This window comes from Podarcis muralis, chromosome 3 (genome assembly GCF_964188315.1).
Source record: "Podarcis muralis chromosome 3, rPodMur119.hap1.1, whole genome shotgun sequence".
Lineage (NCBI taxonomy): Eukaryota > Metazoa > Chordata > Lepidosauria > Squamata > Lacertidae > Podarcis > Podarcis muralis.
The window spans coordinates 4,119,188-4,133,439 of NC_135657.1; the positions used below are offsets into that span (position 1 = coordinate 4,119,188).

At 48.2% G+C, this 14,252-nt stretch overlaps 2 protein-coding genes across 7 annotated transcripts in view; one reads left to right on the plus strand and one right to left on the minus strand.

Annotated features, from left to right (window-relative positions):
- NCOA1 (nuclear receptor coactivator 1) overlaps positions 1 to 6,457 on the plus strand; it is a 287,343-nt gene extending 280,886 nt beyond the window's left edge. For 2 of the 4 annotated variants that reach the window (XM_028725219.2, XM_028725220.2), the window contains 2 exons: positions 381 to 467; positions 5,182 to 6,457. In XM_028725219.2, the coding sequence (XP_028581052.2) occupies positions 381 to 467; positions 5,182 to 5,349 (255 nt within the window). In that variant the 3' untranslated portion in view covers positions 5,350 to 6,457. Of the gene's footprint in view, positions 1 to 380; positions 468 to 2,607; positions 2,690 to 5,000; positions 5,063 to 5,181 lie in introns of all 4 variants that reach the window. The other 2 variants (XM_077925384.1, XM_028725222.2) reach the window with 2 other exon arrangements.
- Positions 6,458 to 6,862: 405 nt separating this feature from the next.
- Positions 6,863 to 14,083, minus strand: PTRHD1 (peptidyl-tRNA hydrolase domain containing 1). Of its 3 annotated transcripts, none has more exons than XR_013392089.1 (3): positions 13,851 to 14,083; positions 10,990 to 11,213; positions 6,863 to 8,056 (listed from the first exon to the last, which is right to left on the minus strand). XR_013392089.1 is itself a non-coding variant. In XM_077925386.1 (2 exons), exons 1-2 carry the CDS (start codon positions 14,043 to 14,045, stop codon positions 11,043 to 11,045), a joined length of 366 nt encoding a protein of 121 aa, XP_077781512.1. In that variant the 5' UTR covers positions 14,046 to 14,082; the 3' UTR covers positions 10,832 to 11,042. The 3 variants fall into 3 exon arrangements, 1 of the variants encoding a protein (XP_077781512.1); XR_013392090.1 differs by lacking the exon at positions 6,863 to 8,056 and adding an exon at positions 8,114 to 8,357; XM_077925386.1 differs by lacking the exon at positions 6,863 to 8,056 and having other exon boundaries at positions 10,832 to 11,213; positions 13,851 to 14,082.
- Between the last annotated feature and the right edge of the window lie 169 nt (positions 14,084 to 14,252).

The window sequence follows — 14,252 nt, forward strand, 5'->3', positions numbered from 1 at the left end:
GAGTGCTGTTGCTTCAGGGCTTCCTGGAGGCCTCTGGTTGGCCCCCAAGGAAAAGGGGACCCTGGACTGGATGGATCTGGGCCAACAAATGTGGTTATTTGTGCTTCTCCCCATTCAGTTGAGGATGGAGCCACTTTAAGTCTGGTCCTAGGTATGCCCGACGGATTCTCATTTTGTATGTGTGTGAAGATCAGGGGCTAGCTGCAGAGTTAGTGAGTTTGGGCTGCATCAACCATTTCCATTGTGCTTGGTTGTTCGTTGGTCTCCCTTTTCTGGTGATGAGAGACCAGATTTGCCGGAGAGACACTGGAGATGAATCGCTGCTTCCAAACCATTTCTGAATTCCCGGTTTATTTTTATTTTTCCCCCTCCTCTCCCAGGTAAACGACCAGGCTCTCAGACCCGCAGGTCTCTACTGCAACCAGCTCTCTTCTGACCTTTTGAAAACAGAAGCAGATGGAGCACAGGTCAGTAAAACTCTCTCCTAAGCCCAGAACTGCCTCGGGGAAGTCTGCAACGGCAGCCGCGGTTGCCTTGGACTTCCTCTGAAAACGTGGAGAGCAGTCCAGAACAACAGCAGGGCTTTGGCTTACAAGCAAATTGGGTCCTTGGGGTCAGAAACACACACTTGCCCCGCTTGAAATTTGACCAAAGGCAGCCACCTTCCTTTCGCTTTGGCAGGTCTGCATGAGGTTTTTTTGCCAGTGAATCCTGCACATTCAGGCCCACACAGATCCTCGCAGCAACAGAGATGGCACATGAAAACCCCCATGGCAGGGCCCCAGCAGTGTGTATAGAACTCGTGATAGTAGAGCATGAGACTCTTAACCTCAGGGTTGTGGGTTTGAGTCCTGTGCTGGGCAAAAGATTCCTGAATTTCAGGAATCTGGACTTAGATGACCCTCCCTTCCGATTCTATGATTCCTTCAGCACTTGCCCCGGGAGAACAGAAATTCCTTCTTGAGTTAGTAGGTTCAGGACCAAGTTGCCCAGTGATGGTTAAACAGGAGAGGGAAAGCCATATTTAACATGGAGGCAGGGGCAGGCTGGTAGGTGTTGGGGGGAGGGTTTAAGCACTTTTGTGTCCAGCAAATTTTGCACCCTGGCGAGCAGTTCCATGTACAGTGGTGCCCCGCAAGACGAATGCCTTGCAAGACGAAAAACTCGCTAGACGAAAGGGTTTTCCGTTTTTTGAGTCGTTCCGCAAGACGAATTTCCCTTTTTCTTTTTTTTTTATAATAAATTTTTTATTAGTTTTCCATAAATAAAGAAAAAACAAAGCAAAAACATAAACATAAACAAACACAAAATCGACTTCCCCATACCACCCCTTTTCTGCATTCTTGTTTCAAGATTTTTCAGCAACCCTCTGATAGTAAACTTGGTTATATTTCATAAATTTAACTTCTATTAGTTATTAAAACAACTGTAGTTCTTTATCCCTTATAACTCTGAGCCCCTAATTTTCCAAATTACAATAGTTTTTGAGATAAACTTTAAATTTGTTCCAATCTTCATCCACCGCCTCTTTCCCCCGGTCTCGAATTCTGCCAGTCATCTCTGCCAGTCCCATATAATCAATCACCTTCGTCTGCCATTCTTCCAACGTGGGTAAATCTTGCGTCTTCCAATACTTTGCTAGAAGAATTCTTGCTGCTGTAGTGGCGTACATAAAAAATGTCCTATCCTTCTTTGACACCATTTGGCCCACCATGCCCAAGAGAAAGGCTTCTGGTTTTTTAACAAAGGTTCTCTTCAGAACTTTTTTTATTTCATTATAGATCATTTCCCAGAAAGCCTTAATCTTCGGGCAGGTCCACCAAAGGTGATAGAAAGTTCCCTCCGTTTCATTACACTTCCAACACTTGTTGTTAGGCAATTTCCCTATGGGCTTGCTTCGCAAGACGAAACTTCTTGCGAGTTCTTGCGAGTTTGTTTCCTTTTTCTTAAAGCTGCTAAGCCGTTAATAGCCGCTAAGCCGCTAATAGCCGTGCTTCGCAAGACGAAAAAACCACAAGACGAAGAGACTCGCGGAACGGATTAATTTCGTCTTGCGAGGCACCACTGTAGATGTTAAAGCAGTATGGAGGACAAAATAGAGCCTTGGGGAAACTCTGTAGTGTCACCGCCAAGTCTCAGGTTGGAACAGAACCAGTTAAGGGCAGTGGCCCCACCTCATGGTTCAGAACTGGTTCAGAAGGATGGTATTAAAAGCTGCTGAGAAAAGTCACACAAACCTTTCTGCTCCTTCTAAGGTAGATCCTCCATGAGAGCAATCAGGGTGATTTCAGCCCCCAATCCAGGCCAGAAACCAGATTGAATTGGATCTAGGAAATCTAGTTGGGCTGCTTCTCACATGCGGGGCTGAAAGCTGCATACGAAATTAAGATGCAATTAATCAGCTGGGTCTCCTCCTCTTGGCGCATTAAATGGTACGGCCTCTTTGAAAGCGGCCCTGCTGGGGCTGATGGGAGTTTGAATCTAATAACATACAGAGGGCCGCAAGTTCTCCATCCCCCCCCCCCCCCCCCCCGCTTTGGGCAAGCTGACACAATACTAAAAATGTTTTCCTTCGTTTATTTGCTTCGCCCAATTGACATTTCTCAGGAGTGCTTTTTTCACATTGAAGAGGCTTTTCAGAGTTCTACTGTGGCTTAAAAACCATACAAATGAATGGTAAAGCTATCAGGTAAGAGCTTCGCCATCCTGCTAGCTTCAAACAAGGGTTTACTGAGCTTGCTTGGCCACTGGAAACCGTGGTTAGTCGGTCTGTCTCCTAGGAGCCAGTTTGGATCCCATTCAGGGGTTCTGCAGTCACAGGGTGATAGCGTCTCCAATTCAGCCAGCATGAAATAGCAGTAGATCTGACTTCCTTGGAGATTCACCCAAGTGCCCTCTGTTTCCTGCGGCCCGCAGTCAGACAATCTACTTGCAATCAGTTCAGAAACACGGAGGGCATTTACTGTAATTTTAAGGGCAGCAATGGCTCTCGATCACAGGTGGCTAACCTTTGGGAGGGGAAAAGGCTGAATTTGACTCGTGGTCAACCCTTAAGAGAGGCACACATCAAAACGGCCAGTGGGTGTGGACAAAATATAAAAGTGAATATAGTCAAAAAGACACATTTTGAAGTCTGGGGCATCAGAAAAACTTTTTGGCACCATAGCAGGGAACCTTCAGGACTGGTCAGTAAAAAATAACCCCTTTTGCATGGGCGTAGCCAGGATTTTTGTTAGGGGGGGCAGTTTTTTGTTAGGGGGGCAGAACCTCAGATTTGTATTGGCTTAGGGGGGCAGCTGCCCCCCCCCCCGCTACACCCATGCCCTTTTCTTAAAAGTTGACACATTTGTGAATCGGGGGCTACTTTTGGCATCACAGTATCTCAATGAGGAACCTATGGGAACGGTCAGTTACTATTTTTAAACCATTTAAAAATTATTTTATTTAAAAATGAGGGCCTTGAGAGGTTTCAAAACCTCTTCGGGCATCACTGCAGGAGAGCCAAAAGAGCAGTAAAAAAAATGTATAAAATTGGGGGGGGGGGTGATATTGGTGAGGCACAATAAAACTCTTGCTTAGCCCCCCTTCCCCTTCCAATGCTCTTCTCAGCTGTTCTCAACCTGTGGGTCCCCAGATGTTGTTGGACTGCAACTCCCATCATCCCTGAGCTCTGGCCTTGCTAGCTAGGGATGATGGGAGTTGTAGTTCAACAACATCTGGAGACCCACAGGTTGAGAAAGGCTGCTCTAGATCAAGGAGGAATTCACGGTTACAGAAACGACTCCTTGGCCCACAAAACTGCTCTATATCCCGTAAATTGAGGGAAGTGTAGCATTTTGAGTCTGTTCTTTACCCTTCTCCATACGCTCTTCTCTCAAGTTTATTTTTACCCAGAGATTTGGCACTCCAGAGCCAGATGAAAACATTCACTTTGACCCAAACTCCCAACTGTGGCTCTTCACCTTTTCTTGCAGCAAAAGCAGTTTTTTCGCCCACTGGGGCCCTCAAGCAAGGAACGTGTTGACTTTGGAGCAGAGGGGCGACTTAAATAGAACGGGGCAATATTTCTGTGTGTCTGGAGGCAGTTTTGTGTCCCTAGGCATTTGTGGGAGGGGGAATGGAAGGTGATGGATGGGGCACAGGAATGAAGATCTGGCATGGGGTGGGGGCCTCAGAGTGGACACTGACCAGAGGGACAGATGAAACGTGGGCATCGGGGATAGACGTTTTGAGGCACCTGTCCACGTACTACATCATTCTGGGACAATGTGGATTGCCCTGTTATGAGAGACGCTTTCGGCGTGTGGGTTATCCGATTCTGTACTTACTAGAACTTACATTACTAAAACTGCCAGCAGATGCGGTTAAAACCCAAGGCGGCAGGAGCAGAGGAAAATTCAAAGGGCAAAGGGGCGTTGGGGGAAATATTCTGAGACTTGGTGTTCAGCCCCTCTTGCTTCCAGGTGCCATTCGTGACAGAGACCTGCCTTTTGCCCCGGAGCCACGGGAGAGAATCTGCAACTTCAAGGAAAGGCTTGCAGCGGGAGGTGGTGCCCCATTATTCTTGACCGCTGGGAGAGTTTTTGCAAAAAGGGGGTCCGGATCAAAACGTAAAGCCAGTCTTCTCCCAAGCTGGTGCCCTCCAGATCCGCTTTGGGCTACGACTCCTTTGATTGTGCCCAATAGGGCTGATTATTACTTATTAAAGTTAGATCTCAGGGCAGTTCACAACATTAGAATCGCAATACAGAAAACGCAAAATGCAAACATGGATGATGGGAGGTGCAGCCCAAAGCATCTGGGAGGGGACAGCCACTTGGGAAAGGCAGAGAAAATTGACCTCCTGGGCTGCCCAGGGCCTGGCGGTTTGGATTCCTTCCTGTTGCAGCCCTGCTCTGCCAGTGGTGTTTGGAAACTCGGGGTTGCCCCGGCTTAACCTTTGACGCGAGAACAACTTCTGAGCTCCGATCCAAATGAGTGCAGCGGTTTTCTTTTTGTAGGGCAAGAAGACAGAAGAGTTCTTCTTCTCTGTGGTGACTACAGGCTAGAGGAATTCTCTCTAGTGAGTTTCCACTTCACCGTAGTACCTGCCTCCGTCCACCGGGAAGCTCTCCCCCCTCTCACCCCACCCCCCGGCACCCTCATGGCTAATGGCCCCCCTCTCTTTCTCTCTCTCGGCAGGTGCAGCAGGTACAGGTGTTTGCTGATGTGCAGTGTACGGTCAACTTGGTGGGCGGAGACCCTTACCTGAACCAGCCGGGTCCTGTGGGGGCCCAGAAAGCCTCTGCCGGCCCCCAGACCCCCCAAGCCCAGCAGAAAAGCCTCCTGCAGCAGCTACTGACTGAATAACCTGCTTTTCAAAGGAATGTGAAATTTAAATAATAAGACATAGAGATATATATATAAATATAAATATATATATATTATATTTTTCTGAGATTTTTGATATCTCAAAAACTTGCAGCCATTCTCGTAGTGTTTGGAGCAAAAAAAAAAAAAAAGGTCCCCCTCCCCTTTCTTTCTTTCTTTTTTTTAAAAAAAGGTAATGATGGATGTCGCAAAGTGACAAAACAGTTGAGCCAAAATGACAGATGATCCTTATTTTTGTAATCAGTTGCTGGCTTCTTCTTATCCCTGATGGAGGTTACTTGGTTTTAAGGGGTGGGGGGGAGCGTGTTACGAGAGCGAGGGGAGGCGTCTTGCTGGGGGTGGGTGGGAAGGAAGAGGAGTCGAGTTCTCAGTTTCAGCTGGATCTGTCACTGATTTGCGTCTTCAGCGAAGCAGGAATTGGGTGAATAATCGCACTCGTCTCGTCTCTGGGATGTTTTTAGCTGTTCTTAAAAAACGCACACGCCCTTGACTGACCGCCCCCCCTTCCCCTCCCAACCCGTTTGTGCAATCAGCTTTTTCTAGCAATCGTGAGTTTGTCGGTTTTAAAGAAATAATCATGATGATGATAGAGTATTTTGACCCATTTTTTTCCATGTTTTATGCTGGTATATAGACGGCCTCCTTAGCGAAAAAAAGGCCTCTGTGTATATGAAAAAAGGGGTGGGGAGCTCGTACAAAAAGCTAATATAATAATTTTTGAAAAGACAGACACACAAGTACAGTTTGGGGAATAATTGCAATATTTTTTAGGGGTCGGGAGGGCTGGGGAGCAGTGGCTCGGGGAGCAAAACGCCGAGGGTCGACGCTGTGCCATCGTTCCTTTCATTTCGACAGGGTTTGTGATGCGGTAACCCTTTGGAGATGAAATGGGAGGGGTTCACAGCAGAAGCCTGCGACAGAGTTGCGTCCTTGGGCTACTATTGTAGATAAAATTCTTATTAAAAATTAAGCAGTCCTCTGTCTCTCTCTCTCTGCTTTGTGTTTAACAGCCAAGGTAGCTTAAAACTATTTAAAATAATATTGATGATGATGATTATAATAATAAAAAAGGCAATTCTCTGTGGAACGGGAGACAAGCTTGTTCTTTGCCCCTCTGAGGCCTTTTCAGTGTAAATAGCTCAAACCTCTTGTATAAATTGGTTTCCTTCTCTTTTTAGTTTTGGGGTGGGGTGGGGTTGCTCTTAAATAGCATTGCTTTTGGACGGGAAGGGGGGGGTTATTTCTTTCTTTCCTCTTTCTCTTTCTGAAATTTTGTTGATGTGTGAAAACAAAACTGTGTAGCTTTTTGTTAATTGAATTTGCAAGAGTTTAAAAAAACAAAGAGACAAAGTCGGTGGCTTATGTTGCATTATTGTGTAAAAAGGACAACATGGGGGGGGAGCTCTGTGCTCGTATGTGCTTTTTTGTGGGCTGTGGGGAAGTGGCTTCGTGGGGAGAAGGGCTAGGAAGGAAAGGGAGCCCATGCACGGTAGTCTTTTAAATATTTTTATTCAGATTTTTCAGATGAACAAAAAGCACGTGGTAGCAAACAAGTCGCATTTACCAAAGCCTGACTACAAACTTAGTTCCAGTGCTGCTTGCAGATGCACAGAAAGAAAAACCCAAATAGCAAAAGCACTTATGGAAGGCCAAGAAAGATAATATCTAGAATTCAAGCTATAGGATACAAAAAAAAGGTATACCAGTCCATAATGGATGATGGAGATCCGGAGGAAGGACTGCTACCTGCTGTTGCAAAACAAATTTGACAAATGGAAACCAAATAACTGAGGGCGAGGCTTTCGATTTAACCCCTCTCAGTTGTTTGTTAACACTTTACAACGCTTTCTGTGACTGCCAGCCGCCATATGTGGTTCCACCAACATCGCCAATCCCAGCTTAGCTGCTTATAGATCCTTATAGAATACATTTTGCATGGTTTCTGGAAAGAGCGATAGCAGCGCTAGACCTGGGGGTGGAGGGAAAATTTGTTGCATAGCAGTCCTCTTGACCATGCTACAGTTATTAAAGTGTACACTTCAGGGCACCTCTGAGCCCACCCTCAGCTGCCGAGATCTGCTATACAGAGCAACACTCCTTCCTTGCTCTTTCACACATGTACTGGAGTTTTTATGAAGCTGGGGCAGGGCCATGATTCAGCACCAGGCCTCAGAGCTCCTACAACAGGGGTGTCAAACTCATCGGGGGCCGCATCAGCAGTTTGGTCACCCTCAAAGGGCCGGTTGTATCTGTAGGACTATGTGTCCACCTTCAGCATACACTGCTTTACAAATGCACCTTCTGAAAAGCACTTTGAAGCTCGCGCAATTTCTTCAGCCACAAGATAGCCGGCTTTCACTGCTGCATCATTTTTTGCTGTCATTTTTGCAAAAATATTCCGTTGAGAATGCAGGCTACCTTTTAATTCTTGGACCTTTTGTTGCTTTTCCTGGTGGCTAAGGTTAGCAAATTGGGCTCCATGTTTGGTCTCAAAGTGCCGGCGTAAATTGTATTCCTTCATCACTGCCACTGCCTCATAGCAAATAAGACATACCGGCTTGTCTCCATTAATCACAAACATGTATTCACTTTCCCATCTCTCCTGAAATTGCCTTCCCTCTGCATCAACTTTTCTTTTCTTGGACATTTTTGGGTTATTTGATTGTAGTTTATGGTCCCTATACCACTGTAAAGTGACACGGAAGTGGTCAGTATATCCAAAGTTTACCGCTCAGACTTTTAAGCAGAATAATAAGCAGACCCCCCCCCCCACATACATCATATGTACTTGCAGTACAGGAGAGAAGGGTTCAGGCAGCCGTTGGATCTGTCACATCACAGGATGGCATGCGCTCAATATAAAAACAAGTGGAGGTTTCCTGAATGCATGTAAAGTGGAGGTTTCCTGTGTAGAACGGCCGGCGCCGCTAGAGGGCAGACGTTCTCTGGCTTGTAGGCTGCCACGCATGCACTGAAGAGGCGGCTTTCTTGTGTCAAAAAAAAAAAAAGTGAGAATAAAAGGTGAAGGCTGGCGGCCGGCGGCGGCTACACGGGCCACATGACGAGGTTTTGGCCCGCGGGCCTTGTGTTTGACACCCGTGGCCTACAACATGCTCTACTCCCTCCTGTTGCAGCCAGGGGCCTGGGAAGGTTTGATCCTTCCTTGCTTTGACATTCACACAACATGGCTCAATCCTGCAGAAACACTCACAAGTACCGGCATGAAGCACTCGGAAGAGAACTGAAACCCCACCATGTTGCTGAATTACTTTCATTATTAACCTGGATCTGTAATAGATTCTAGAGAGCATCTTGGTCCAAGTAGCTGCTCAGTTTCAAAGCATGGCAGCTCCTAGCCCCCAGACCACAACAAGGAATGTGTGGGGCTTCAGCACTCGTCTGGCACATCAGGAACCCCCACCTCCCCCAGAAATAAAAGGGGAGTGGAAACAAAGCATTCCAGCTGCCACAGCTCTGCTGCCTTTCCAAGGCTATAAACATATCAAAGTAGTTAAACTTAAGAATACCAAATAACAAATCTAGGTATTGCATGGCCAGGAATTTCCACAGCCAGACTGAAGTAGGTGGTTAATGATATGCCCAAGACACTTCAGAAATATGCAGCCACAGTGACTGAGTGCTGCATTCTGAGGACAATGGGTTCTTGCACACGGTTGTGGAATATGGAGCACAGCAAAAGGTGTGAAGCAGCACATCAAAGGCCTGCTGCGAAGGAACAGTGTTACCGTATTTTTCGCACCATAAGACGCACCTGACCATAAGACGCACCTAGTTTTTAGAGGGGGAATGCAAGAAAAAAAATATTTTTAAAGGGAGCGCTGAGCAGAGCCTGTATGCATCCCAGGCTCTGCTCAGCGCTCCCTTTCCCGAGCCACGTGGAGCGTGTGTGCAGTGCTTGCAGGCTTTTCCCCAGCAGGGAGAAGGGCAGCCCATCGCTGATGGGCTGCCCTTCTCCCTCCTCAGAGAAAAGCCCCCAAGAGCCGCACACACGCTTCACGTGGCTTGTGGGGGGGCTTTTGTGGGAGGTGGGGGAAGGGACTAAGGGGCTGCCCTCTGTCCCTTCCCCCACCTCCCACAAAAGCCTGCAAGAGCCGGGCACTCTTCAAAGAGTGCATAGCTCTTGGGGGCCTTTGCAAGAGGTCGGGGAATTCCCCCACCTTGTAGAAAAGCCAACAAGAGCCTCACACTCTTTAAAGAGAGTGCAGCCCTTGCTGGCTTTTCTACGAGGTGGGAGGACAGCCCGTCACTGACAGGCTGCCCTTCTCCCTCCTCGGGGAAAAGCCCGCAAGGAGGAGCATGTGTGCAGCTCTTGGGGGCTTTTCCCGCCTGCCTCCCGCCTGCATTTGCAACATAAGACACACACACATTTCCCCTTTACTTTTTAGGAGGGGAAAAGTGTGTCTTATGGAGTGAAAAATACGGTATTCACTTGCTCTGTCTTGAAATACTTCCACGGCCCTCCAAAATTTGGACTCCAATGTTCGAGGCATTATGCCCCCGATTACCAGCTACTGGGACTCAGGTGGGCAGGATGCTGTTGCGCCCATGTCCAGCTTGCAGACTTCACACAAGTTAGCTAGTACTGTGGTCAATGGGTGTTACAATCAAAAATAGTTGAGAGAGAAGCAAGTTGGCAAAGGCTTCTTTTAACCAGTTTGCAATCTCTAAGAATACTGCCAAGTTTACTTGCCACCTTTGGCGAGTGATTCTGTCAGAAACTCTTTCAGATTCCAGCAAGGCCTTTGAGATCCCTACATACTTGTGAAAAGCAGACAACCACCCCAACCCATTTTCCAAGCCTTTGCAAATAAAAAATAAGAAAATGGCCTCCTTCATTGTTTGATAGCCCACTTCTGAGCTTAGCCCAACAATCAGTGTCAATGAGCAAGCTTTGTTTTCATAAATGTATAGCATCAGTCCAAGAGACAAGTATAACCTCAAGTTTTGCCTTACAGCAGTCTACTTGCCTGTCCCCTCCCATGTGTGCAATCTTGGCGACAATGCTAATAAAGAAAAAGGAATTCCTAGGCAACAAGACATAAAACAGAGTGGGGAGCATGTGGCCTTCCAATTGTGGTAGGACTCCAAGCGTGGCTGCAGGTCAGGAATGATGATGCGAGTTGACCCTCAAGATGTTGGCATGTAAGCTCCCCCACTGCTTCAGATGTTGGAATTCCTAGCCAGCACAGACCACTGGCTACGCTGCCAGCAACACCACCTGTGAGGCCACAGATTTCCCCCCACAGCCCTATATTTTTTCTCTCTAACGTGAATACTGTCGTCAGCTTTCAAACCCCCAATATTTTAGCAGGCACAGATCAATGTCGCCCAGAATCCTGCCTCTGATAGTAGTTTTTTCATCTTTAAATCGATCAAGGAGTTTCTTCTTAAAATAAGAGAGGTGTTTTGTGCTAAAATAAAAGAACCCCAGCTCTATATAGGTCTGAACAAACCCTTCTTTAATCATCTGCAGAGACGCACATCAGTTGAAACCACAATTACCAGCAACATGCAATGAAAAGATGGTTCCTGATTCAGTTAATGCACTTCACTATGGTACTGCAAATTGTCCACAAACTCTCGGCCACAAGCGCCTACCTGAGAACTGGATTTTCTTGGCCAGTCCTGAATAAGGCCAGAAATATATAAGATCATTTCAGCAGTTTGAATTTCTTCAGGTACTGGTGTACGTGCTCCTTAGGGTATGGGCGAAGGGCAATGCAAGTGGCAATGTTCTCTGGCTGTTCAACCCACACTTTGTGATCGATGTTGTTTTGCTGCAGTGCCTCTGCTAACGCAGTCAATGCACACTCGTCTGGGGCCTAAGGAAAGAAAAGTGGGCAGGGGAAGGAAATTGGATTCTTACTGCAACACCCAACATTAAAACAATGCCAAACTGCAGTAGCTTCCATAGTGTTACAGCAGAAGAACTAGTTCACCTCTGCTTTTTAATACCAGAAGAAATTTACTTACTATAAAATATAAAATAAACAGCATCAGCTGAGAGCTCTACTACTGCAGAGACTGGGAGCCTGTGGCCTTCCACCAGATGCTGCTGGACTGCAGTTCTTATCAGCTTTAGCAGGTATGGCCTATGGGCAGGAACAATGGAAGTTGGAGTCCAGCAATATCTGGAGGGCTGCAGGTTCCCCCTCCTCAGCTTTAGCACAAGGGCAGAGACACAGGAAGCTCTTGGTCCAACTAGCTCAGCATTGTCCACACTGACTGGGAGTGACTTGCCAGGATTTCAGACATGGAGTCTCTCCCAGACCTACCTGGAGACTGATGCTCTTTCACTGAGCTGCAGCCCTTCACCAACACAAGAAGCTGCCTTATACTGCTGGGCTATCTAGCTCAGTATTGTCCACACTGACTGGCAGCAGCTATCAAAAGACTTCAGACAAGGAGTCTTTTCTCATCCCTATGTGGAGATGCCAGAGATTGAGCCTCTGCCACTCACCTGCAGCCCTTCTCTGGCACTGTTACTTCCTGCATGCCCCCTGCAACAGACAAGCTGCTATTGGAAAAAGAGTTGCCCCAAAGCACTCAGCTAGAGCTCCCCTCTAATCCTCTACTTTGCCACACAGTGTTCAAAACTCCCATGGTTCTCAACGCATTTTGCAACAGGGAATTTCATTAGCGCAAGCTCTGGGTGCAGTACTGGGCCTAAGATTTCAGATTAAAACTGCAGACTGGAAGGAAAGGAGGACTGTGTTCTGCATCCCCGCTTCAAGTTACTCTCTGAAGACTGGAAAACAGGCCCTTTTAAGAATATATAGAGGGTGGGCAGAGGAAGGACTAGACCATGTGAAAAAATGAACACAATATTTTAGCTGCAGTTCATTCATTTTCAGCTTCGTATTCTTGTTATAAAAAAGTGCGCCTGGACATTCCATTGTTGCACCCACAACCTAGGTTTAAGGTCCCATTTAACTCCTAGCTTTCATATCTCTGTTTCTAACTGTTGCCAGGAGTGACTCTTGATTACAGGGGGCTAAAGGGATGAGAGACAGGTTACTTCCCCACCCCGTGTTATTGGGGAGAGGAAGACTAACTGGCCGTTCTGGGTCTTTCCCTCACAGGCCACTGCTGAGCTGGAAGACTGGTGGGCTGGCTGTCCTGCACAAAGCGACACAATCCCCACTCATTTACTGAAGAACCAAGGAAGGGTCATCATATCAAGCCTGCCATGTCCAATTTGGTATTGCCTACACTAGCCAGTAGACGTGGGTGGTGGTGGGTTGAACCACAGAGCCTAGGACTTGATGATCAGAAGGTCGGCGGTTCAAATCTCCACGATGGGGTGATTTCCCGTTGCTCAGTCCCAACTCCTGCCCACCAAGTAGATAAATAGGTACCGCTCTGGCGGGAAGGTAAACAGCGTTTCCGTGCGCTGCTCTGGTTCGCCAGAAGCGGCTTAGTCATGCTGGCCACATGACCCGGAAGCTGTACGCCGGCTCCCTCGGCCAATAAAGCAAGATGAGCGCTGCAACCCCAGAGTCGTCCGCGACTGGACCTAAAGGTCGGGGGTCCTTTTACCTTTACCCTAGCCAGCAGCAGCAGTCTCTCCCAGCCCTACCTGGAGCTGCCAATGGGGCTTGAACCCGGGGCCTTCTGCATGCAAAGGCAGCTGCTCTCCCCCTCTGGGGCTACAGCCCTCCAGATGTGGCTGGGCTGGAACTCCTTGCCCATCTCTGACCACTGGGAAGTACTGCCCTGGGGAGGCAGGGAGTTGTCCTTCTGATGAGCCAAGCGGCCGAGGCCGAGGTTCGAATCCCCGCCCAGTCACGGGGCTCACCGGGTGACATCCTCTTAGCCTGGCCTACCTCGCAGGGTTGTGAGAATGAAATGGGATGGGGAACGACGTGCACCACCTTGAGCTCCTTGGGAGGAAAAGGTGGTATTTAAATACATAAACAGCATCCTAGACAGCATCTTAAAAAGCAGAGACATCACCTTGCCAACAAAAATCTGTATACTTAAAGCTATGGTTTTCCCAGTAGTAGTGTATAGAAGTGAGAGCTGGACCATAAAGAAGGCTGGTCCAGCTGAAGAATGGATGCTTTTGAATTATGGTGCTGGAGGAGACTCTTGAGAGTCCCATGGACTGCAAGAAGATCCAACCTCTCCATTCTGAAGGAAATCAGCCCTGAGTGCTCTTTGGAAGGACAGATCCTGAAGCTGAGGCTCCAATACTTTGGCCACCTCATGAGAAGAGAAGACTCTCTGGAAAAGACCCTGATGTTGGGAAAGATGGAGGGCACAAGGAGAAGGGGACGACAGAGGACGAGATGGTGGGACAGTGTTCTCGAAGAGACCAGCATGAGTTTGACCAAACTGTGGGAGGCAGTGGAAGACAGGAGTGCCTGGCATGCTCTGGTCCAGGGGGTCATAAAGAGGCGGACACGACTAAACGACCAAATACATAAATAAACAAACAAAGCCCTTCCCCCCCTCACCTCCAGCACGACGGTCCTCATGCTGCCGCCCTGGGCCAGGTAGGCCGCCGTGTCCGGGTGCTGGTAGTGCGCGTGCACCACGGCCAGGGCCGCGTGGCAGGCCTGGGCCACCGAGGCGCCCAAGGGCCACGAGAGGGGCTCCCGCCGAAGGTCCCCCCTCAGCACCACGTACTGAACCAGCGCCCGCGCCGCCATCTTGCCCCGGCTAGGCGGGGCGCGCGGCTCCCGGAAGTCCGGGCTCCGCCAATAGGACAGCGGAGAACGGAATTCTGGGAGGGAAAGTGAGAGAAGGACGCCAGGAAGGGAGGTCCACTAGAGGGCGGCCATCTTGTTGTACGGAAAGTCCTGTTCGAACGGAAGGAGGCCCCTCTTGAGGGTTATCATTCGAAAGCGGGACAGCGT

Bases quoted from the DNA above. Each gene is read 5' to 3' on its own strand.
- PTRHD1 (XM_077925386.1), bottom strand. From the start codon at position 14,045: ATGGCGGCGCGGGCGCTGGTTCAGTACGTGGTGCTGAGGGGGGACCTT. The intron at 11,214-13,850 runs GTGAGGGGGGGA...TTCTTTCCTTAG, and splicing joins TGAGGACCGTCGTGCTGGAG to GCCCCAGACGAGTGTGCATT.